The sequence below is a fragment of the Siphateles boraxobius genome, unplaced genomic scaffold (genome assembly GCF_051911475.1).
Source record: "Siphateles boraxobius isolate OS27281-9 unplaced genomic scaffold, OSU_SipBor_1 19, whole genome shotgun sequence".
Lineage (NCBI taxonomy): Eukaryota > Metazoa > Chordata > Actinopteri > Cypriniformes > Leuciscidae > Siphateles > Siphateles boraxobius.
The window spans coordinates 26,796,745-26,824,052 of NW_027508799.1; the positions used below are offsets into that span (position 1 = coordinate 26,796,745).

General features: G+C 36.7%; 1 protein-coding gene across 4 annotated transcripts in view; it reads left to right on the forward strand.

Annotated features, from left to right (window-relative positions):
* The first annotated feature begins 737 nt into the window (after positions 1-737).
* Positions 738-27,308, forward strand: part of btbd11a (BTB (POZ) domain containing 11a) — a 131,245-nt gene continuing 104,674 nt past the window's right edge. For 2 of the 4 annotated variants that reach the window (XM_077234639.1, XM_077234641.1), the window contains exon 1: positions 740-1,898. In XM_077234639.1, the coding sequence (XP_077090754.1) occupies positions 1,031-1,898 (868 nt within the window). In that variant the 5' untranslated portion in view covers positions 740-1,030. Of the gene's footprint in view, positions 1,899-22,220; positions 22,235-27,308 lie in introns of those variants that run through there. The other 2 variants (XM_077234638.1, XM_077234640.1) reach the window with 2 other exon arrangements.

A 27,308-nucleotide genomic window follows, 5' to 3' on the forward strand; every position in this document is an offset into this window, starting at 1 on the left:
GGCAACAATTCTCCACCAATGCACCAAACTCCAAGGCGTTCTCTTTGTGCGTATTAATAATTTACTTGATAAGGAGACAGATTGCAACGCTTCTCACTTTAAAAACAATTCGTTTTTTTTTTTGTCACGCCAGAACCCTTGCATAGTTAAACACTCAAAGCCTAGACGTGTTTAAACCCATTCTCGTTTACCGTGCTTGTTTCGTTCCAGAACTTTTGGACAATTCTGGAATAATTTTAAATGGTTTGAGACAGATGAAAGGTACAGAAGCTGTGCCAGATATTGCTTTGATCTGCACATTTCAGAATCATCGCGTAAACATCATCTGGCTAAAGAGAAGGGTGTCGAGATGGTAAGAAAGAAGAGTGTTTAGAAGCGATTATGGGGTGTCCCTTGTGTGATCATATTAATACATATTTATTTACGTCCAAATATGCAGATGAATATATTTTTCAATAAAAATCTGCTATTTGCTTATATATGTGACGCCTTATTAGGCTATAGCTCTAATAATGTTCTGTAATAGTTTTATTGAAGACGCTACTATTTTAAGACACTATTGATCTGATTAATTTCACGTTTTTAAAAAGAAAAAAAAAGCACCCATGTAGTTTTGGAGCCTGTTGATTTGATAATGAGTAATTCTCTCTCTGCATATTCCCTCCTTCCATAAAAGTGATTTATATATACAATCCCTCCCATATGAGTGCCTATTTGCATAGCTCCTCCCTAAATGAGTGGTTTCGCAGTGAATGATGCAGAGGTTGGTGAAGGCGTTCTGAGCTCTTGAATTACGCACGCAAAGTTGGGAGCAGAGGCGCGCGGTGGAGATATATTTATTTTTTCTGGTGACTTACCAAAAACATTAAACGAATTGTCACTGCGCGCGCTTACAGATTGGTGTTTGCTCGTAAATTAGGTGGCAATACGTTCCATAGGCTACTGATCCGAGGAGAGGGCGCGCCACGAGAACGCGCTTTTGGTTTTCTTTAAAATATAAGGCATAAGCCTAACATTATGAGGTGCAGCCATGGCAGGCAAGGGTAAGACAGCGGCGAGGACGCTGGAGGATTTAACGCTCGATTCCGGTTATGGTGGAGCAGCGGATTCCTTCAGGTCGTCCAGCGTGTCGCTCTGTTGCTCGGACACGCATCTTTCGTACGCGCATGGGGGCAACTGCTGGCATCTGACTGAATCCATGCACAGTAGACACAACAGTTTGGACACGGTCAATACCGTCCTGGCGGAAGACACGGAGATCCTGGAGTGCTCGGGCCAGTGCGCTAAACTGCCCGAGCTGGAGGAGGACGTGCCGTGGAGTCTTGGAGAGGTGGAAGGCGCGCTGCGCAAAGACGAGGAGCTGTGCGTGGGGAACGCGTCGCGGGAGATCCTAGCCAAACTCTCCGCGCTGGTCAGCCGCACGCTGGTGAGGATCGCCCGGGAGGCGCAGCGCCTAAGCCTGCGTTACGCCAGATGCACGAAGCACGAGATCCAGAGCGCCATCAAAATGGTCCTCTCGTGGACCATCTCCGTGAACTGCATCACTGCCGCGCTCAGCGCACTGTCGCTTTACAACATGAGCACGGGTGATAAGTTCAGCCGGGGCAAAAATGCCAGATGCGGACTAGTCTTCTCCGTAGGGAAGTTCTTCAGATGGATGGTGGATAGCCGGGTGGCCCTGCGCATTCATGAGCACGCGGCGATCTACCTGTGCGCCTGTATGGAGAGCCTGTTCAGAGAGCTGTTCAGCCGTGTGCAGAGGAGCGCGCTGGTGGAGAAGGAGAACGGAGTGCCGAAGTTTTCAGTGGAGTCCCTAGAACAGGCCATAAATAACGATTCGGAGCTGTGGGGTCTCTTGCAGCCGTACCAGCACCTCATTTGTGGCAAGAACGCAACCGGTAAATGTTTTCATTTTTTACACACACTTTTTTTGTGTTCCTAATAGTCACACTTAATATTTAGAATGTGCGTTATATTCATGTCCTTCTTGTCATTGGTTCCTGCTGGTTTTATGATGTAACTACAATTGAAACGCACCTGAACTCAGTCACAAACCTAATTTGAGGTCAGTCAGCAGTTGTTCAGTCCATCCACCTTACCTCCTACCTGCCTCCTTTTGTGAAAGCACTATTGAGAGGGTGTTTCATAATAGTTGCTATAGCTATAATCAGATCCCTGCACTTCCTCGCTAGCATATTGTGTATGATCCATACTCCATAAATGTGTTCTGCTTCTCTGCAGCACTGTTGACTTATTTATTTCTCAAGATAAATAAGTTCTGTGGGAGGACATGAGTGAGTCCCAGCAGGGCGTTTTTTTTTCTGACTTCTTATTCATTTAGACACTGTAACAGGTGCAAACACAACAGGAAGGGCTTCACACTGTTGTGCCGCAGTCCCTTTTTTTCCTCCACCTGTTGAAACAAACTCGTTTTTGGCTTCTGCCGTGAGGGGCTTGATTTGATGACATAATCAAGGAGTCTTATTAGTAAATTAGTACTTGCATTGATAAAAAAAAAACATTTCAAATAAAAAAAAATATTTTGAACTTCCATCAGACATGAAAACTCAGACATCAAAAAAATCTGGAAGAAATGGTTAACTTTTACATCTTTTTAAAAAGCTGTAATTAACGAATGTACCTGGCGCTTTCCCCCCATACAATTTCACCTTTAATGTGCCATGGAAAATAGTCATATGGATTTATATCGATGTGAGGGTGAGAAAATGATTTGTTCCTTTAATAGATTTTGGATTTGTGCTTGAAGTCCATTGTTGTTTTACAAAAATTACGATGAAAAACATTTTGTTCCACGTTATTATGTTTTTGCACCTGCAGCATTCACATGAGTTAAAAGATCGCCCCTTCCCAAATGCTGAGCTTTTGGCACCTTTTCTGCAAGGCCTCTTGTGTTTTTTGTAATGTCACTGTGGCCTTATAAGGTTCAATTTTGGAGCAAATTGCTGTTGCTCTTAGGAGCTTTTAGAGTACAGTGATTGCAGCACTGGTTAGTGATCAGCTCTTATATCTCAACCTTATACTTAGCTTGAAAACATAAGACATCTCTTTATGCATGAGCATGTCTATGCTTGTTATGCATTACTGATTTGTTGATTGATTGATATATTGGTGTGTCTCCTGTATGATTATCTAATTTTCTACCTTTACCCTTGTTCTTTTCTTGCCCGACTCCCCGCCTGTCTCAAATACGTGAAAGCCTTTTCAACAGTCTAGAGTTACTAGAATAGGGGTTATGGTCAATTTTCCGTGGCAAACCCAGCAGGGTTTATTATCGACACACGTAACTGACTGACCGCTTTCAGAAATAATGCTCTCTTCTTGCAAGAAAGGAGGAGAAGAAAGAGACCAAGTTAAAGTGAAAGATGTGAAGGGACAAATTGAAAAAATGACGATGTCAGGAATGGGTGGAGAGAGGTGATGAAGGCTGAATAAAATGATACTGAAAGAGAAATGACTTGAGATGAGATGGCGAAATGAGAAAGTTGGAAGAAAATTAGCGTGAAGACACCAATATTAGGATAAAAGAGCAAGAAGGACTGTTTTTGGTGTCACATGTAGGAGGTAAAAAGAGCAGACTGTGAGTCCCAGATAAGCCAAGAAAATGTAATTTTGGTTCTTGATATGAAGGGTTTTGTTGCCTCCCGCAAAATATTGCATCTCTTCAATTTCGTTCGGGAGCACAAGCTGTCCCTCCACATCTTTTATTGATGTATAGCTAATGTCGCTCCTCGATTTTGGTGTAATTTGTTTTTCATGAGTTGCTGACAGCAGTCGTTTCACTTATTACTTGTCAAGCATATATGCTATGTCAGTCAGGAAATGTGTCCCTTAAGACACCTGAGAAGTGTGACGTAGTTGCACGTCTAAATGTGCTTGCGAGATGTTGCTTTGGGGTGTTCTGAACTCAAAACCATAGCAGCAAACGGTCAGCTGGCTCAACTGAAGCTTGTAAAGTCTTTGATGTATCATGTTGATTGTATGGCAGATTTAGGACAGACAGAGCTGTATGTTTGGAAGATTTAAAATGCAGTGAAGAACAGCATGGAGGCCCAATTTAATTATCAACTTACTCCATATGTCATTTTCAAAATCTATAAATCTATCAACAACATACTGTTATATATATGTACACTAGCGTTCAAAAGGGTCAGTCATTTTTTTTGCAACATTTTGGAAAGTCTTTTAATTTCACCAAGGCTGCATTTATATGATTAAATGCAGTAAAACACTAATATTGTGGAATAATTTTACAATTTAAAATAACTGTTTTCTATTTGAATATACTTTGTAATATAAATCCATTCCTGTGATGGTAAAGCTGAATTTTCAGCATCAATTTACTCCAGTCTTCAGTGTCTCATGATCCTTCAGAAATCATTTTATGATATGCTGCACATGAAACATTTCTTATTATTATCATGCTGAAACAGTTGTGCTGCTTAATATTTTTTGTTGAAAACCTTGATACATTTTTTAGGATACGTTGATGAATAGAACGTTTAAAAGAATAGCTTTTATTTGAAATTTAAATCTTTTGTAACAATATAAATGTCTTTTACTGTCTCCTTTGATCAAACCAAATCATATCTGATTCACTTAAAATAATCAAAAGAATGATTCAGCAATATTCAATAGAATTGGAAATCCCCAAATATTTTCATAGTGCTTTTGTAAAGTGCTTTGTGCTTTTTTTCCGAATTCTGTGCTGCATTTACAATTTCCTGGTTTCTGTTTTAATGGTCAGATTAAATGTTAAAAAAGAAATTCATATGAGTTCTGAGTAAATGGATTCTGAGTAAATTATCACAATTTTCGTATGAGTGAACTATCTCTTTAAGTTGCTGTGTATTTCTAAAAGCACCTGTTTATATGATCAATACGTTATGACAACATATGTTTTTACAATGCTTTACTCATCAAAATAAGTTAAGCAATTTTAAAAAATTTTGCAAGTTATGCAAGATTCAACTAATTTAAGCCAGTTTAATGTAATTTAAGTCAAAATGACTTAAACATCCAAGTTGATAGTACTTAAAAATGTAAGGTAGAACTCCAAAGCTTGTGTTAGTCACGATTCATCCTGTAGTCTGCACTCACATCATCCCTCCCACACTGTGCTCTGATTGAGCTTGAGCTTGACGTGATGTCAAAAATTAATTCCAATTTTGACAATCCCTGATTTAGAAAAGTCATGACCTGCCATGTATTTCTGTTCCAGTTACATATTGGTTTGCGTTTAAATCAGCTGCGGATTACTCTTTGTAAGACTTTGGTTACTAGATGCTGGCGTCGTCCACATGACGTATTGGTGGGGTCTGCTTAGTCAGTGTGCATGGTGTGCTGCCCCCTGACCTCTCTGAAGGATTAAACTGTAAGAATGCTGCTCCAGCAGGTGGCTGATGAGTATATTCTGAGCCCACGCTGAGCTCAGGCCAACGGTGAAACACACTTGTCAGCCGTGATTCTCTACAACACTCCTCTTCATGAGGGCTGGAGCACGGACAGCTCGCTGCCAGATTTCTCCCACTCCACTCAAGCCTTTGGGGACCGTTTTCTTATTGATACACCTTGATTTATAATGAACTAGTTCTAGCCGATACGCCAATAATTATTTTCATATTACGTCCGATAACCGATATGTGACGGATATTAAAATTCCACACTATTTTGTCTAAATAAATAATAATAAAAAACTCAAACTGAAATTGTTTAAAAAACTAAAATTATGATGACATACAATATAATTTTTTTAAATACTGTCATTTTAATAGTAGATTGCATTAACAGTTATTCAATTATTACTGTTTTTGAAGATTAAAGTTAAGTGAGCATTAGATTACGACAAAGGTAATCTCAATGTATGACTATGGAAAACATATGTTTAAATATTCAATATCGACCAATATCATTAAATATATATATATATATATATATATATATATATATATATATATATATATATATATTAAAAAGAATGGTCTCAGAACCAATATATTATATTGAATCCCTAATTTAAAGTTAATTCAGATTTAGATGTGACAAAACTTGATGACTTAGTTGTGTATTTGTTGTGGAATTGTTTACTTTTTAATTATTTCATCTTTGAAATAATTGGTTGAAATAAACAGTTACTTATTGGTTGTGGACCATTTGCAAATATAATGTAGGCAGCATTATCCTAATGAAAGAGGAATCAGCCAATCAAAGTGATGTTGTGATGATGTGCAGTGCTACTTGAACTGGTTTAAATCGTTCTCATAATATCTCATATTTTGTAATATTCTTGTTGTTTTATTTTTATACTGTCAAATTTATGTTTCTTAGGAGGCTCTTGTGTTCAAAAGGAGCTAGGTGGAGTGATATGAAATGGAACATGGAAATCAAAAGTTATTATTCACTTGATGCATGGTCTTAAAGAGGACCTATATGCCCGTTTTCTTGATTTTGTTTTTGGGGTCTACTAGAATAGGTTTTCATTCTTGACTGTACGAAAAAATCCATATTATTTTTAAAATCTTTTACATTATTGCAGAACCTCTCTTTCCAAGCTGTCTGTAACGCTCTGTTTAGTTCCAGTCTCGATGAAGCTCTTCCTTCCGAAAAGCACAATGTGCTCTGATTGGTCAGCTGGATCAGTGTGTTGTGGAAATCGGAAATCTCACACCTCTTTCTATAACCGGTCATGGCGACAAAACACAACTAAGGCAACTCAACCAGGCCTAGCACCCTTTATTTTGCATATGACTTTGGTGGGAATTATTTAAATGAGGAATATTGGGACTTACTTACTGATATAGAGAATAACTCTTTGGAGTGGACTTTGTGCTTTGTAACTTTACAGACATTTTTTCATGCACAAACATCAACATTACACACTAAAGAAAGTAGAAATTGTAAAAGGCAAGGTCCTCTTTAAAAACATAATTCCTGTGGTAGAATGTTAAAAAAGTGAGTGCAAGATGCAGTGGCCAAAGACGGTTGTTAGGTGACTAGTCAATCATCCTAACCAATCCCTAATTCCTGGGATTAACCTGATGCAGCTTCATTATTTAATGGAGATCTTTGGTCATTCCCAAAGGCACTGCAAATCACGTTTGCATGCTACAGTTCTTGTTTTCTGCAGTCACCTTTCAGTCTGTGCACCAATAGAGCATGTATCTGGTTGGAGATTCTCCTTATTGACATGTAAGATTATTTTGTTAAATCCTATCCATTTGAAGTCTGCCATTGCAAGCTGTAGGAACTCTGATTCCAAAAGGAAGGGCTCATGGTACAATGAGTTCTTGTGTCCTTGCCTGCCTTTTGATGTTAAAGTCCCGTAATCCGTTCAGATGTGTTGATGCAGCCTACATCATAATTGCATAATTACCGAACTGTTCTGAAGACGCATGTGTTCTTTACGTGAGAAAGAAAAGCCTTGAGCTGTCGCAGTGTTTATTTCTTTTCTTTCTATAGATATGAGGAGCATTTGTTGTTCTCCTGACAGTCATATCCTGATGTTTCTCTGCAATGTTTTACTGTGTTTAAGATGAGAAGAGGAATTTAAATTTGTTTGTATCATATTAAATTCCATTAAAGTTTGGAACAAGAACTTTATATAGTTGAATTGAAATGTTTTTCTTGATGTTTATATATAGTGTGTGTGTGTGTGTGTGTGTGTGTGTGTGTGTGTGTGTGTGTGTGTGTGTGTGTGTGTGTGTGTGTGTGTGTGTGTGTGTGTGTGTGTGTGTAAAATATACATTATCTATAAGCTATAAACATCCTCTTTTGATTTCATAAGGTCTCAAATGTCAACAGTAAAAAAATTGTCAGGAATGTTGGTTGGAATAATGTTGCGTGACATACTGTAGAAACAAGACACCACCATTGCACTTGCTTTTTACAAAATAGTTTAGTTCTGATGAAACCACGGTTTAGTGTTTCACATAATCTTTAAAACATGCCCAGAAGTTCTGCAAGACCCATGCGTCATTTATTTTACATTCCTCTAAGCTTTGCATTATTCAAATGACTGTTACAGTTTCGCCTTAATTTTCAGTCTCTGTTTTTGTCGAATTGAATTTCATTAAAATAGGGTCTAATGGGTCCCATTAGTTAGATGTTGCTCTGTGTGAAGCAAATGAATGACTTTGTTGTCAAAAGCTGCAAAGTAAAGCATTGCACATCTCTGTGGCTAAATTCGTCTTAAACATGCTCTTGCTGGGGCTATTTTAGGCTCTGCACTGGATGAACCCCAAAGGCTGCGTGAGATTGTACACAGGTGCATGTCGGAGCATTTATTTTAATTCTTGAGGTTCATTTGCCTAAAATATCGGGAATTTAGTAACCAGTAAGTATAGCGGTAGGAGCTACCTTGCAGCAGTTTCTGTTTAATTTTTATGTTAAACTTAGATGTAGGCTATGGTTTTTAATTCTTAATGACAGTCAGTTTATATCTCGTCCACGTTTGCTGATGAGTGTGTCCTGAATTCCTCTCAGGACTCTCCCCATCTGTATTTTGCATGCCACTGTTGCTATTGGAATTCAGCAAACGTGTCCCCACTTCACTTGTGATGTAATTCACAGACATTTTCTGCCTCCTTAAAGGGATAGTTCACCCAAATCTACACTACCATTAATTCACCTACATGTCGTTCCAAGGCTGTGTGACTTTAATTCTTTTGTTGAACACACAAACAGCATCCCTTTCATTGTATGGACAAAACCCCCACAATTTTCAACATATCTTCTTTTGTGTTCCACAGATTAAATTGTAACTGAATTTTCATTTCTTGGGTGAACTAACCCTTTAAGGCAGTCTATTTTGTACCACTTTCTATATAATTTATTGCATTTAATTGCGCATATTTTTAGGTAAAGTCACGTTTGACTCAATGTGATTTGAGCCGGGCAAGCCGACAGATAGAATTGTGTAATGCCCCAGTAGTACATGAGTTTTTCAATTTGTTTGGCTTGATTTTTGAGTTCAGATGGGTTGGATTAAGGCATTCAGGTCACCCTAAGGAATTCTGGGTTGTGCTCGGAAGAGCTGTGATTTTTCCTTTGAACTGAGTTTAAAAGCAGGATGCTATTGATTTGAGGAGAGATTTTCCACCACTTGTTTTTTGCCGGAAAGACAGGAAACAGTCAGTATTTTCAACTACAAAAACACATTGTTCTTGGGCTACTGTTTCAGCGTTTACGTTAGCGATTAACCATAAAAAAATAAAATCTTGAGTCATTTTAAATATTTAATTGTATTTGGAGTGCCAGGTTTTATAGTAATTGCTTTCAGAATATTTCTTGTAATTTAGCTGATGAATCATTCCCCACTTCAATCCGTAATTTCCTCTGATGGTGATTGTGAATCACAGCGTTACAGCCTGGAGCTGTTTGACATGATGGCCATCTGGAATGACAAGGAAAAATGATCTCAAAAGTGCACTGGATTGCTCAGTTGTGTTCGTTCTATGGAAATGGAACAGCATATTGGAACGGTATTGAAGTATTTAAATTAGGGCTGTCACTTGTTTAACATTAAATTGAATTGCATAATATTGTGATTAATTAATTAATCAATCAGTTTTTGTTGAGAAAAGCATCCAAATGAAATCAATTAAAGACAATATTTCATTTTGGCAGATGAAAACATTGAATCGCAATGCAAAAACGTTCATTTATTTTATTTCTGTCACTGACCTTCACTCCACATTCAGTTGAATTATGTCGGTCTGAATTCATGTTATCTTTTGTAGTCCATTTAATCGTGCATGCATTCTCAATAAATGCACGTATGGTGGTTATTATTGCGATTGAAGTGCCTTTTGCTCTGGTGGCATCAGTGCCTGTGTTGTATACCGTTTCTGCCCATTCTGTCATGCTCATAAAGTTGTAATTAACAGTTTTCAAAAGGCCTCCCATTCTTTTTCTCAGAGTCCTACTAATTACTGTTTTGCTGGCAGTCCCTGGAGAGAAGGGGAGAGTCCACAGAAACTGGCAAAATAATATAGCGTCTTTCATTCGACAGAAGCCAGAAGGAAACAAACGATTAGTCTGAGTTGGCAAGATGAAGGTGGGTGGCAGAAGTTTTTTTGGGTGCACTGACAGCAAAACAAGGGTGTTCATCTCCTTTAGGCCTGAAAGATCACGGTTGACAAACTGAAGAAGGGGGTTTGGGTTGTTATTCGGAAGCGACCTGAATTGAGCTCAAATTTGGGTTGTACACACAAAACCACAACATGTTGGGGCGTGTATGCCACCCACAAAGCCACGATCAAGAGATTTACACCTTTACTGACTGACGTGTCATGTCATGTTTGCAAAGAATTGCTGTTACCGATAATTAATTGTTTCTACTGTTACAGCTAAGTACCAAATGTATTTTTTTATTTCAAATATTTTGTTTTCATTGTAAATAAATAAACAGTATAAGCATAAATTCAGTAATACATCATATATTGGAAATTTAATTTCTTGCTCAAAAATAGTAAAATAATAAAGATAATTAAATAAATTCTTTATTTGCTTATAAATATATTTAATTTTATATACGTTTTCACTATAATATATCGTAATATTTGTATTTTAATTGCATATATTTTGTTTTTATAGCAAATAAATATACCCCAAATCAGTTATACATATATTGGAATATATATTATAATGAATGCACAAAAGTAGTTAAAGATAATTAAAGATTAAAAAACCATTTAAAATAATGACAAAAAAAATCACTTATACATATTGTATACTGGAAATTTCATTATATATTGTATAATGATTGCACAAAATAGTTAAATAATAAAATATTTGTTTGTTTTTAGCTATTTTATTTATTTAGTTTTATATATGCATTTACTATAATACAATGTAATATTTGTGTTATAAATGCGCATATTTTGTTTAAAATAAATAAATAAATAATTATTCACAAATTCAGATATACATATTATATATTGGACATTTTTATTGAATTATAAATTATAATGATTGCACAAAACAAAAGTAATTAAAATACATGATAAATATAAATAAATAAAACATTTAAAATAATAACAAAACATTTATTTATTAATTAAAGATAATATAATATGCTTGCATTTTCGTATTTTATTTTATAATAAATATAATGCATGCTTAAATTAGTAATACATAATATATTGGAAATTGCAATATAAATATTATATAATGAATGTGCAAAAGTAGGTAAAATAAATGTATAAATAAATACGTTTTTGTTTTAAATTATTTAATTGTTTTTTTGTTTCTACTATTGTGCATTTATCTGGTTGTACTTGTTCTGGCTTAAGGGAGCCAACACCCTTATGCCTTTAGGGAGAACAGGTCTGTACCTGTGGTTAACTGATGTGGTGTGGAGGGGATGGGAACCGAAATAATACCACTGGTCATCTCTAGTTTTCTTATCTCTTGTCTCATTACATACATTAACTGGCACACATACATATGCTATCATCCTACTGCCCACTCTCACCATCACATGCAGACATATACACACGTCACAGTCATACTGCATACTCACACACACACACTGACCGTTAATACTCATACGCCCACATGCAGGCTGCTTGCACAGTTACTTCTGTTTGCCACACCCTGTGCATGACATGGCAACAGAAACAGGTCTTACGGCTTTGCTCTTCCTACAAATACATCCTCACTTTTAAACTCTATAGAAAAAAACATCTTTCTTTATGTGTTTTTCCCCCCACCCACAGAAACTCCCTATGTGTACCATTAATTTATCTTCGTTTCCCCCGGGCTGCCAGATACGTCGGCCCATTTTTTTCTTTCTGCCAAAGAAACATGCAAGATCAGCAGGGCCATGTTTAGTATTATGTTGTAGTTTGTTGCTTTTCACAGCCTGGCATTGATGGGTCGGGGTATTTGAGAGTCTTAACCATTGGTGTCATAACCTAATACCAACTCCCACAATGCAATTTACCATCTCGCCTGCTTTGAAGTGAGAGGCTCTTGTGAGAATTGCCCTGAGACCACTTGGAAGAGAGATTCATATTTCGGTAGTCTTTCATTTCGCTTTCAAGACACTTTAACGCCTCACCTAGCTAACATTTGTGTTATTACTTTATTTTACCCAAAAGCCAAGGAATCAGGAAGAGCGGGGCTATTTGTCACTATTTATACTCCAGTAAATATTTATTAGGCTGAGTATACAGACCATAAACTTGGCTAAAAATGGTTTAACATTGAACATCTCTCTTTATTACCCAAAGTTACAGTTGCTTTTGGAGCATGTTGTCATAAAAGGTGAATGCAATTTATCACAATGGGAACCTGCCATTTAAATTATTACGATAGGTTTTTCAGCAAAATGTAACTATCACGGTCTGCCCTGACCCGAGATTTATGAAAATTCTTATTGTTAATTTAATTCTAATGTCCGATAATTTTAAAATTGTTTAAAAGCAATAGAAGCCACTGCTAGAGAAAATAACTTTGTTTAATTGGACTTTTGACTCAAAAACATAGCCCTTGTAAAAGTATCCCTAGTCAACCCAATGAGATATAAAACAGAGTATCCTCAAACTGATATTTCATAAAGCTGCATAATATAGCACTTCGCACACTCAGTTTTCAACTATTGAATAAAATTCCTGAGCAGGATGATTAGTTGAACAATGTGAGGTGTGAAAAAAATTTGAATCAGCAAAGCTGAGCTCCTTCAAAACGGCACAAAAGTATTGTGTGAAGTATGAGCAGCTCGGCATTCTCTCTTTCACACACAGTATTTGTTTTCTCGCTCGCTTTATATCCATTTCCCTACCTCCCTTTTCCACTATCTTTTTCATACACCCACTCTCTCTGTTGCTAAGGAATCTTCACCTTGCATTATCCACTCTGGAAATCATTAACCAAGCCATCACTCTGTTTCTTGCACCAGCTTTATGTTAAGAAAAGCCATAATTCACAAATATATCAACATATCAAACGTCCCAGCATTCACTGCCAATTTATCAACCCATCTTTGTTCCTGCATATGCCTATGCAGTAAAAATTCACTGCTGAGTATTAAGAGGAACAATGCGTTAGAAAGTATGTGGGTGCAGAGGAGAGAAAAAAAAGCTCATTAAATGATAGCATTCCACAAAATGTCATCATTAGGTCTTTCCGTTTCATCCCTCCATTTCTCTGGGAATCGCAGTCCAGCTGTTCTAACACCTTCCTCTGTTTCCTCTCGTTTAGTCAGACGTCCAACTCGATTACCACTGCCTGACTGGAGAGGAACCTGCAAGCAAATGGTGTTTCTTTAGGGACTGTTGGGCACTTTCTTTTCTTTTACGCGTTGGGAAAAATTCCAGTGTTCCCAACTATTTTTTTGTAAAATAATACATAAATGAAATAAAATATTACACATATAATAAAAAATACGTTATTAAAACAGATTTTTTTTGCAATATTAGATATGAGCAACTGCACACATATGCAGATGGATATTAGATGGGATATTGGTTGTGATTGGTTGTGCTTTTTGGCATGTGAGAGAGTTATGTGGTTAGGTGAAAGGTTCAGACATGGGATAAAGCCTATATCAAACAGCTTTTAAAATGAAAATTAATGAAAAATGTTCAGAAAGTGTAAAGAAAAACGTTAAATAAGGAGACTATTTAAAACCAGCCTTGTTTACTTGTTTACCCATTGAAGCTGTGACTGTGATAATGGAAGACTAAATTTAATTTATACATGTGAAGATGTGTAACATTTTAAAAGACTTTGTCAAGAATCTTGTGGAAGTGCATCTCTTTTTGACGTTTCTAAAAAATGAAGTGTGCGTGAGAGGCGTTAAGATAAGCTTGTGTCTGTGTGTGGCGATGCATTGTTTGCCTTCCTGCCAAATGTGTAGGACTCTGGTACATTTCAATGAGTCAACAGTATCACGTAAGCCCTTTCTGACTGGATTTGTGTATTCCAGCAGTGGGTTTGTTTGTAAATGTGTGATCGTGAATATTAAGTCATTTGTTGATGGACTGTGAACAAAGAAAAGTCAGCTTTGTCACCCATAACTGCGTATGAGTCAGTTGCATCCGTATGCTGAATTACCGAATAATACTTAACACTTGACGAGCTGATTGATGCTATATTTCAGTGCTGTTATCTTCAAAGGAAAACCTCTAGGCGTTGAGGAAGAACAGTTGAAAAAAATTACAATTTATATGTTAGAAAAGCAATAATACTGTGCCTGGATTGGATATAAGCCTTAAATATGATTTAAAAGATGTTATAATGACATTGTGAACTTATGTTTCCATTGTAGAGCTTTGTATTTCCATTTTTCTTCTTCTTCTAGTCTGAACTATATTTGACCTTCTTACTTTTCTCTTAATATCTACTGATGTTCTTCACAACAGTGGCCAATTTGCTCTATCACAGCATAAAGGCGAAGTGAGACTTTTTTCAATGTTGGTACACTAATTTAATGTTTATTTCTTCTTACTTAAAGAGATAGTTGTCATCACATACTCACCCTCAAGTTGTTCTAAACCTGTATGAGTTTCTTTGTTCTGTTGAACTCAAAAGAAGATATTTTAAAGAATGTTGGTTATAAAACAGTTGCTGGTCCCAAATAAGTTATTCCTAAAAACATTTCTTTAGATAGTTATTTTCTTTTTTCTTAGGGTTGTTCTAAAGAAAGCAAATGTTTAACCCCATAGCAATTGCACTTTTTTAAACACTGTTGATATTTGAAATCAACCCAAAAGAAAACACAGCCCTCATTTTATTGCTCCGCCCCCCAAAATGTACAAACACTCAATGCAAGAGAGGATGTCTCTTAATCATAGCTGAAGTGAATCAAGATAATGCTTGACGATAAAGTAAAGAGGACGGACAAATGACAAGGATGAACAAAAAATGAACATTCAAGAGTATATACAAGCAAGAGTTGGTTGTTAGTCGCCAGTAGCACAGCAGCTCTAGACAATTACTGACACTAAAAAAACTGTCCTGTTACAATATCTAACACCACAACAAGAGCATGTCAGTGTTCTGTGAAACGTATAGCAAAATGTTACTTCTGTATGGAGCTGAAACGACGCAACCCCGTTGTCCGTTTTCAGGCATTCCCGCTTAGCTCTCTCCAGCGCTGAAAAGCTTTTCTAATATTAACTTGAGTCCTAAAGCTCTTGCCTGATCATAACCCTTCTTTTTCCAGTGATATTACTTTGACATTTTCTCTTGTAATGTCTCTCAGCCATCTCTCTTTCTACAGTCGTTCTTCAAATCATGAGTGGACATGTGCCCTACTACTGATTGGCTACAAGTGTGTTTTTGTGGTTCTCGGTCTGATCCACTTTCAACAGCGTTTCTCAGAAATCGATTACAGCACCTTTAAATGGTTTTTTAAATGTAGTTTATACAGCTGTTTAGTGATGCTATTTGTGCAAAATATTCAAATCTTCACTTTTAAACAAATAAAAATGAGTTTTGTGACTTTGTCATGAATGATAGCTTCAAGGCAATTTACAGTATATGCTAGTTTGCTGCTTAAAGGTTACGCATTTTAAAAATACACATTTAAAATGCAGTGTCTGATTTTCTCTTATCTGTTCATTGTGATGTATAGGATAATATTTGTCCACTTATGTTTAACAGCTGCATTTAGCATTCATTTAAAGTTAACTTGTCTAAGAAGAGGCTTCTGTTTCTCACCTGTCTAAACTCTTCGCGGTCTTGCTAATGCGGTGTGTATGTTATGGGAAATATTCCTCATTTAGCAGTTCTTGCCCAGTTGGCAGCAGCAGGTGTTGCTCCGTGGGCCGTCTTTTTGTGTCAGCTCAGAAATATGGCGCACACTCCGGGGTCGTTCTGCAGATCCCTGAACCAGCTTTCATGTTGGCTTTCTAAATTTTATCATGCTTGTGTTTTTTGGCATTGCATAAATGTGTCCCTTCCTTCTTGTCCACCCCCTTTCCCCACTCCTCATAACTGTGAAATTTCACATGTTGGTGTAATGCAGCCTAAGTTTAACTCCTCATTTTCACTTTTGATTGGGTGTACAGTCCCTCTGCAACACTTGTTTAAAGCAGAAAATGTTTCTAGGTTGCAATGCCCACAGTCACTGGGGAGGGTGGCATATGTAAACCTAGAAAGTGGTGGAAATATTTCCGGAATGAGAGCACACCAGTGCTGTTTATCGTATTTCATGTTTTCAGAAGTCTGGTAAACACTGAAGAAAGATAACAGTATTATAGTATAAGCGAGACAACAGTTGGTTAATGCGTTTTTCAGCTTTCTCTGCAAATTATATGAAACCATTTTCTCTTATAACATCAATTACAGGCAAAACACATTAGTTTTGTGCTGTAGTGCGTCCGACTTTGTAGTATCATTAATTAGAAAAGCAAAATTTAGTATAGCCCCCTAAGAAGCCATGTGTTGTCATTTTCTGGATTTCTTTTGATCAAGAAATGTTTACTTACGATTTTCTCTTGTTGTTATCAGTCTTGACTTTTTGTTTAAACTTCAACATTTCTGACATTAATTCCATCTGAACAGTTTTGAGGTAAAAAAAAAAAAATTGTCCAAAAATGAGTAAGCTTTGTCAGTACATTTGTCAATACATTTGTCAGTATGTTGTGCCGTGTGGGGCTTGTGTGCAGTATTAATGGTGTATGCAACACCATCTGCAGCTCACAATTATGACAATTGTTAAAATGTCATGGTTGTGCATAAGAATCGTATTGATGGTATGAATAATTTGAACTATTCATAGTGTGGGAATCGTCTTGTTGTCACAGAGTAATTGGTTGCTTGGCTTTGGCAATTCCAGCTTTAGCCTAACCCTCTGATACCTAATGTCCATATTTGCTTTTACAATGAAACAGATTGACATTTCCTTTGTAATTTATTCCCTGCATCAAAGATTTAAAAGTGTCGTGCTGCTTTGATATTCCTCATAGCTATTTGCTTAACATTAAGCTATCAAACTTGACTCCAGTGACAACCATCAACTGACCTTAGTTTAAATAAATGTATTGTAAATGATGTGCCTGTCCGTCCGTGTGATGGATAGTGTTGTGAGTTTTTCCTTTATGTTGTTAGCACACATGGCACAAGACTCCTTGAGGTGGACAGAGTTTGTTGATGCTGTAACAGGATCTCCCAGTATCCACACAGTAGGTTCTACCACTGCTGATTATGTACACACAGCACACAGCTACACATCTTACTAGGGCTGTAGAAAAACAGGAGGACTGTGGGGGATGCTCTGAAGGAGTTGTAGGTTATTGGGGTGCCAGGCCGGACTGCATAGCCTAGTGTACAGCTGCAACTAGGCCAGAATGTTCCTGAGAGCAGACGTGCCAAATGATTCAGCAGGCAGAGAGTCCGCTGGGACTGAAGTGTCCTCAAGCACAACAGGCACAGTAACACAATTTTATAGTTTTTTTTTTTTTTTGAATTTTCATTTGTAACATTTTGCAGTTATTCCATATATAAGTGCGCACTGTTTCTGAACTCCCTAAAATGCCTCGATTGTAATCTTGAGTTTTCTTCTGGGATTGTACACGTAACAATATTCCTCATTTAAATAATTTCTGCCAAATACATATGCAAAAAAATAGGGCCAGGCCTGATCGAGTTGCGTGTTGAAACTCAGCACATTTAATATATAGAAATTTATATTTAACCTAGATTCTAAAAGTATTTTTCATTTATTTGTAATGATACCTAATTCTAGTGTTTACTCTTTTGTTACTGTTTATGTATAATTATTTATTAGCTTATTTATTAGATGTTTTTCTATTTTTTTAATTATTATTTGTTATATGCTATATTATTTATTATTCATAATGCTAATTTATAAATTATATACCATGTACACCCAGTATTAACATCCATCTTGGATGATCAAATTGCAAGTGGATGTTAATTAATGTTAATTACAGGAGTAAACTGGGTCCAAAACATTTTATCATCTAATCAATCAAACCACATTCTGTGGAAGATGAAAACGGAATTTGGCTTCATATCACAAGCATTGCGCTGAAATGAGAGTTTTCAGCTTGGATTTTTAACTTTAACATTTTTTTTGTTTTAAACATCTCGTGCAATAAAGATAGTTAGTATGTCATGCCTCATATCAACAGTAGTTACACAGACCTTGAGAAACATATTTGAATTGAAAAAGAATCCCACTAAAAGCATTGCAGTGTGAGATTACTATTCTAGTATGTGGGTAAAAGTATGTCACCTTATGGTGCATTTTTGATTTGATCTTTATTAATATGGAATAGCAGTGGTAAGGGATTAAAAATCCTTGTCTGTCTTACCTGAGCATATTATAATCAGACAAACTGAAGAAAATATTTTATTCCCATACTTTCCCAAAGCAGTCACGCATCTACAAACAAGCAATGTCTCAAAAAGTGTCACATTTTGGGCCCCTGTAGTTTACAGACCATGTAAAAGAGAGCAGATCACACTGTTTCTAAAGCCCCACAGCTCTTTATTGCAGTACAAAGCACACAGACACACACACACCTCAAGAGAAGGAAGCCGGGGAGGCGGGGACTGTTAGTGCCGAACCAGGCTAATCAGAGCAAGGAAATGAGGCGAGTCCCACACAGGGCTCACGCACCTAGAGGCCCACTCGCTTGACAGCTCTGATGGATGGAAGTGTCTTCTCATCTGAGAAAGAGAAAGATATTGGGAGGAAGTTGAGGAAGTGCACTGGAGGTATATGTCGCTGTTGGGTTTCTAACCTGCTTGATTTAGGGTACTTAACAAAGAAAGATGGAGGTGGATATTGAGGGGAAGGAGCTAGGGCATAATTAGTTTCAGCATCAGACGGCACACCCACACACCGTCTAACGTATATTGAACGATAATGGCGAGAGCTGGCTGAAAGCATCAGTTCAAATTGGATGGCTATTACATAATGTAATGTATGGTAGGCATGGTGTGCACATGTTTTTTTCCTCAGCCTGACGGGAAGCAAAGCACCAGTCTTCTACGATAAACTTTTCCGAGCAAGAACTAGACATTGGATTTTGCAAGTTTGCATGCTGCATTGCATTGAAGGTTCGGCAGGTTTGGTTCGATTAAAACGAACTCTGTTGCGATTGCTCTGTTAGTGCAGTTCATTTGAATAAGTGTGAACGCTGCCATCTGAACCCTGGTGTGCACCAAACAAGCGAACGGAGACTCCTGAAAGGTAGGTTTCGATCCTCTTCCAAACAAATATAGGAGCAGTTCAACTGAAATATGAATGCAGCACGGACCAAAGACCTCAAAACAAACCTAGAACAGTATGGGATGTCACAAGATGTGACCCTACAAAAGACAGAATGCTCAAGCAAACCTGTTTTTTCATCATAGTATCTTTGTTACCCATTATAGTTCGATACAAGCATCAGGACCGCCGTCTTCTTGCAGCAGATCTTCTTTTGTGTGTGACGGAGGAATAAGTGGTGCTGTTTTGACTCCTTTACATTTTATATGCTCTTAGTTCTCAGCTGGTAAAAATACTTTCATATGTATGAGCGTGTTTAGCCCAACACAGCTTTTTTTTCTGTAAGTTTCGTTGCGGAGTATGTGGCATAAAAGGTTTTATTTTGAAGGTTTGGTGTTAAAAATGGTCCAGACCAAAAGAACCAAGAGAACCGTACTACAAGTGTGAACAGAGTTTCTCTGTTTTGTATAGCACATCTGGTTATTTAACTTTTTTAGTTTTGTCCGTTTCATAAAAGGTGATCTTAATGCGTGAGATGAGAAAAACTTTTACTTTTCTGGTTTATTTTTTTTTATTAAAATCAAGCGTAGCGTCAGTTCTGGCAGGTCACGTTAGTCAAGCTCGCATCAGCTGACTCTCAGCTGATCCACGTCTACCTATAGGAATATGACGCCTATCACTGTATATATAAGCTCCTTCAGTATTATCAGCAGTATCGCATTTCTCAGGAGCTAATTGCCCTCCTCCATCCCCAGCTCTTCCTTTCGTCAGTCAGTATGGCATTCTGATTCCCCTTGAATCCGGTCTAAGGTCATGTTGGTTCTGTTCTGTTTTACCCTAAGGGGGGTTATTGCTGCTCTCCCTGCTCTTATCCATGCTAGGCTGCATGGATGCGCAGGGAGTTCTCGCCCACAACGGAACCATACCGGCAATCCAAACTGTATGCTAATTGTCAATCGTATTTGACGATAGTGGTCCTGACAGAAATACCATTTATTATAACAAAACTTTTTTGAATGGCTATATATAACTACATATTGTCATATACACAACTGGTCATTAATTACACTGATTTAATTTTGATAAGACTGTTAATTTTTTTGATTGGTTCATTGAAGAATTAGTTAAGAGAAATTCAATTGTCAATCGGGACCGCTGTTCCATTTAATTTTTGTATAGTGTGCAGTGCCCAGTCTTTTTCCCTCATTAAATTAGATTCAAACTGAAAACCCACTACAAATAAACCAGAAAACATAACTTGTTTTGCTGTAGCGCTGTAGATTCAGAAAACACTGTCCACTGAGTATTTTACAACATTGTTCTGTTCACATCAGCAGAAGAATACAGTCGTTGAAGGACCTAAATGTCATAACATTTTTATTTTTATAAATATTTATAAGATATAAATAAATACTATTAATAATAATTGTTTATATTTCATTAATAATAATAATAATAATAACTTTTTTCTTTGAACAAAAAAACTATAAAAATGAAGTGTGATCTTATATGTTTATTTAAAGAAGCTTTTTTGCCATCAACCGTTTAAGCACAGGACATTTTTCATCAGGCTGGTTAATGCAATGCTTTTACAAATCAAAAAAAAATCTAATTTTATATATATATATATATTTTCTTTTAAATGTTAAGTATAACCTTTAAATATAGGTTATTTTTGTTTTCCATTTTTCTATTAGAATACTAGTGCATTTGGAGACCAGGGCAAAGTAAGGCCACAAACGCTTATGTGGTTTGCCTGTGGTGTCTGAAATAGGCCTCAAGTATATGTCTAACTGCAAGTGACACTGCAATAAGCTCTGTGGGTATTGTAGCAGGCCAGACAGAAGCTAATTACACGTTATACTTCCTCATTCAGTATCTATAGATGCAACACAGAATGAGGTAGATTTGAATAGAGCAACAAACTTTCCATGATTTTTATAGAAAGAAACTGTGGCTCCAACAGTGCCAATTTATCGTTAGCAGCATGGCTGGGGGAGATATGGCATGAAAATATTTAGTTAACTCTCATCGGGGTTTCTTCACCACCAAGTCACAACTTACTCACATTAGGCCAACTGCTATTCGTATGTCGCAGGTTGTCAGTCACACAGTGAGGCGTTGTGTTTGTGGATTGTTTGTGTGGCTGAGGAGCTTGTTATAACAGAGCAACATGGTTTGAAGCAATGGAGATCAACTAGTTTGTGAGGGACTTGAGGCTTGTCCTGGTATCAAAGTCCAGTTTTACTTAAAAACTGCCCGTCTTTCATGAAATGTCATTTGGTGAAGTAATAAGAACTAATAAAAAATGTTGCAATGGCTGTGTCGCCATATTGCTAAAGCATTTTAGAAATAATTAATTGTTTTTGAGCCTAATGTTATTTTAGTCAAGGACTTTAAATTATACTTAAAAAAATCAACAAAATCTTTATTTATTTATTTCTCATATTATTTATAATAAATATATATATTTATTATATATATTTATACATACATATACAATATATATATATATATATATATATATATATATATATATATATATATATATATATATATATATATATATATTATTGTAATAAAGATTATTACATACAAAGGTCTGTAGTAACCTCTGTGAATCAGCATGTTTGTTAGAGAAGCGTACGCACAATCATGTGTGATTCTGGATAACTGGGTCAGAAAAATTTCCCAGAGGCATTTGGAAGATCTTAGAGAGAATGAGCTGTGATGGTTCAACTTTTGGTCACAGACATGGAAAATAAAAAATGTGTGTGATTTTGTGTGCACACACACTTATCGTTTTCTTTCATACTTGATTAGAATCTCGCCCTAGGGCGACTGTGTTTAATGCGGTATACTGAACCAGTGGCAGGTTTCCCGGCAGAATAAAAGGGTCTAAGATAAATGGATTCTTTGACATCCCGTGTGCATTCTCACATGGCTAAGTCGTCTAAGATGTTATCATTTGCGTTGCGTAATTATTTGTTTTTTCATTTACATTTAGATTTGATGTCGGCACAACAGGTATGTCAGATTTTTGTCAGATTAAAATATTTATATAAAAGACCCACGTGAGATCAAATGTGGGTTTAAAAAAACTTTCTTCATGATAAATCCTCTGCTGAACTGGTAAAAATCCAAGTGGACAGACTTTTTTTTATTTTTTATTTGAACCTTATTGCTGTTTGTTTTAGAACTTATTGAGGTCATTTTGAATATATTTTACAAATGCTATTTTACATCACTGCTATATAAGGTATTCAAGATAAGGTTTCAAACCAAGTTGAAGGACAAAAGCAGAGAATTGTATGAATAACGCAGTCTGAAGAATAATAGTCTGACATAGTCTTTCCCTTTTTTATCCGAAAATAAATGAAATAATATTCTGCTGACTAGAATAGATAATGTGATGTCTTATAATTGCCCAATCAATGCCCTTGGACATACACTAACGGATTTAAATTGATACGTTTCATTGGTTTTGCTACATGGATGGAAATAAACGCTGAGTCTATCAGCTATCACCGGGAGGAAGTTTTAGATGATGAGAGAAAGTAATTGACAAGATGTTGGTTGTACACCAAACTCTTTGTGACTTTTGTAATTGGTGTAAAATGTCCCTGGAAGGCTCAGATCTGCATATAAGCCAGCTATTGCGTTCGGTCCCATTCACACTTCATTAGGCGTTCCCTAGCTTTTATTTCAAATGGCGGGTGGACCGACAGCCAGGCCACGCCGAATGAATCGGCCAGACTATGAGAGGTCATCTGGAGCATCTCACTTTCACTTTACATCATGCTGCGTTGAATACAAGCTCACCCACATGCACAAAGACAGTATCATACATAGAGTAATGTAGATTTCCCTGTAATTTTAGAACAAAATTTCTGCTGGTGGTCTCATTTTTGGCTTGTGTACTTGGGGAGTTTATTTGACAAGTGTTTGTTGAGGACAATACACTGCAAAATGCAAACAAAAAGGTGTGTAATGTCGTTGAAATAGGATTTTATGAATTTTTCTAGTTGCATTGTGTTTTTGATGGTTTTCTTGCTGCCTTTCATGATACTCCAAGTTATCACATCATGTCACTTGAAGAATAGATGGTTTGTCACTTTGCCCTTTGGTTCGTGTTCGATACTGCATTCATTTCTGCATTCAGGTGGCATTTGTCTGATAAAACGAGACCATGGATCGCATGTTACAAATTCCTCCCTTGCCGCATCCAACACAAAAGCAGCCTTTAACAGAAGCCCTCTCCATTTCCCTTAGCTATAGATAAGGCAGTCATCCTTGCATTCGGCTCTGAAGCTGGCTGACTTCTGCTGCACTGCTATTAGAAACTCTATCCTGAAGAACCAAAGCAGTTGTAGCCATCTGGACTGATAAGAACGTTCAAGAGACCCAAAAGAAACTACCAGCCACGTCTTGACATATCACTGAATAGATAATCTCACTTCCTCGCAATTTCCCATCACTACTGGATTGTTTTGGAAGCGAGAGCATAATTGTCTCTTATCTTGTTGGACTGGTCACTAAATTTCTAACAACACAGAGGGCAAGTGCATTTGAGTGTTGCACACTCTCAACCTTTTTGTGCTAGGATGACGTTCCCCATTATCATAGTTAGTTTCTTTTTTAATCGTAAGCTACTAAAAGGCAGGTTCAAAATAAAAACAAGATTATGAAGATCAAAGGAAGAGAGAAATCAGGCAAGAGCTGAAATAAAAGGTTGAGAGAGGAATAGTACTGAATGGACACAAAGCCTAAAAGTTGTATATTGACTTATGGACTAGTGTTATTATAATAATGCATTTTATTTAAGCACATACTACTATAGAATATGTGTGGAAGTGTAGATATGAAGTGTACCAGAAAGTGCAGCTGGTATCAGTAAAAATGAATTTTGAAAAATATTCAATATTTCAGTAACCACTATTATACACTCAAAGTCTTCTGAAGTCATACAATAGCATTGTGACAAACAGACCAACATTTAAGTCTGTATTCAAAGTATTCATCTTCATTGGGCTGTTAACAACAACTGGATCACTGAATCAGTAGGTTGAATTCAACAATCAGTTCAGTCTGATTCGTGAACAAAGTATTCAGTCAAGGTTACCAGTGAATAACGACTTCAATTCAGTCTGTTTATCACAAAAAGATATTGTATGACTAGAAAACCTGGAATATAGTGAGTGAGTCATATGGACCACTTTTATGATGCTCGTTTTGGAGCTTGACGACTTTAGTCCTCATTCACACAATTTTTATTATAAAAATGTCTAAGTTCTACATAAGTAAGAAAGGGTATTGGAAAGAACACAAGGGTAAGTAAATGATCACACAATTTCTATTCTTGGGAGATCTTTTTCTTTAAGAGCAGAAATAAAAGGCTGAGATGATGGGGGTATTTAACAGTAGAAAAGTCATTGGCTTTATTAAATCTTTTAGTAGCAGGGCAGGCATTTAAGGTAATGGGAATGAGTCTCGTACCCTCAAAGGCAGACAAAGAATGGCATTTCATTGTATATTACCAGCTGGTGTCCCATCATGTAATGTCTATTATGCATGTCCGTCATCATTAGTGCATCCGTATGAAAGGAGCTGTCTGCAGATATTACAGTGCCACCTCAAATGAGGCTGACATGGTAGATTTAGACTATGATGTACATGGAAAAAACAAAAACAAAAAAAAAACTCCATTATCCACGTCTAATATAAAAAAACAGAGATGGTACAGTTGATAAACATTTTCATCCAGAAAAGATTATGCTTTTAAAAAGTTGCTTTTAGTACAAAATGTCTGTATTATTGCAACAGGCAATTTTGTGTTTAATTCCATGGCGCCACAGCATCTGTGTGTATTTCATTGATATTCGTTCATCATTATAAGCCCAGCGAAGGAGAGAGACAGACAGACGCTGAGAGGGTAAACCCCCCACTGGAGCTCTCCCACGTTCCTCCTAAGCGATCGTGTCATAGCCAAACCATTTATCTTCTTAATGTCACGATGATGGACAAAATGTAGATTTATATGCCCTGGTTCTTTATTAATTGAATTTTTATGTTTGTTACTTATCTTGTTTGACAGAGACCACAGCATAAAATATATTGGAACCAAAGAGAAGTGGATAATAGTGCTTTATGTTTTTGCTTTTATTTTACGGAGCAACATTGGACAAAATATCATATGAAACCACTACAGAGACGTGTGTGATGATGTGGGGATATTTTAATTCCAAAGGCCAAGGGAACTTTATCAGAATGCATAGTATCCTGGATCCATGAAATAACTGGCCTTTAAAAATAAAAATCTGCCTGGCTCTATGGGAATTTAACATAGGGGTGTCCTGACTTATGCACCCTGTATTTTAAGGAAGAACATTTATTTATTTATGATACATTATTCATTCACAAAGAAAATTGGTGTCTTTAAAGGTTGGATTTATCCTCATTTTTTTAATTAAAGCATTAAGATCAATTTCCAAAAGATGATTTTTTATTCCTCTTTTTAGGCAACTTTAGCATGGGTGTCCTAACTTATTCACATCACTGTATTGTTTGTTTTACCCTCAAAACCACTTCTAAAGAATAGTGTAATTATATTAAACCCTGTCCACAGCATCTGAAACTTATTTTAACTTTTTTAAACAAAAAAGTGGGTTTGCCTCATGGACATCCATTGTTAGTGCTCAATTTTTTTTCCATACTTCTTTATAATAATATTAATATTTATAATTATTATACATATTAACCCAGAATATTCTATTCTATTCTACTTTTTTTTTTAAGTGTGACTGGAATGTGCATATTAATATTAATATTATAAATATGGCATTCACATAAAACAAAAGGTTTAAACTTGAAGGAATATTCTGGGTTAATATATTTTTTAGTGTGAGTGGCATACAAATAATACAAACAAACAACAACAATAATAATAACATTATAATCACCCTGAACATTAAACCACTCATTCATCCATCCATTCTCGAAACCGCTTGTCCTATGTAGGGTTGCAGGAATGCGGGATCCTATCCCAGAGGAAATTCCATCACAGAAGTTTTAAACCTTTTAGTATTAAAGGTGTGTGCCACGTCATAGTCTTTTATGTTTCTTGCCAGTGGTGAACAGGTACTTTAGAGTTAACCAAAATAATGTGTACAGAGGAGAAACCTGGCACAAATTATGCTTCAGTGTCGTCCCTACCGATCTCTAGAGTAAATGTTCAGAAGTCATAGTATTGCGATGGAGGTCTTGTGACCACTGGTAAAGTGAAGTCCATTCCCTTGAGAAAGTACCTCACTTTGTAAAGGGTTACAAATGCCTGGGCCTTCAGAAACATCTCTCCTGAGCAGTAGGGCGCGCAGACACCTGGCTCCATTTTGCCGCCGAGGTCTGATGACTTTTATCCTGGCTCTGTGAGCGACTCCATCCATCACGGCAAATTTTATCTCCTGTAACGATCCCTCGTTTCTCAGCCTGTCTGGGGTCTAATGGAGGAGAACGGAGATGGATTGGGAGGTGGGATGTCGACAACAGCTTTGGGGCAAGAACCTTTGAGGATACCCCCTGCCATTGGTGGAAATTGTGTTTTGTAATTGCGTCTGGTTAATTATTATTTTGGTTTTGGTTGCTTTCTCTATCATTTATTGGTGGATCGTAAGTCGGTCAAAGCCCTTGATCTGGTTGGTTCTCCTGCGGTTTCAGGGGTTAATGTGCGTATGATGCTCAATTATCTGTCCTCACTTGTTCTCGATCAAAGGGGCTGACGTCAGAGCATGCCATTAAATAAGATTAATTCAATTTTGGGCTTGTTTTTGTTGTTTAAAGGCCAGTGAAGCATGTAATGCTACTTGATAAAATAAAGAGTTTGGCATAGTGGACCGTTATCCTGAGATGCAGTGTTTGCCTGTATCAGCTTGGCTTTAATTGGCCACTTAGTAGAGTCTCAATGGGTAAAGTTTTTGTCAATGTAAATTTTCTACATGGCAGGTCAAATTAATTTGATGTTAAAGCAAATTTATTTAGGTCTAAAAATATTTTATGAATGTTGATGAATTGTAAATATATAAAACCAGGTAAATTATTTGGATAT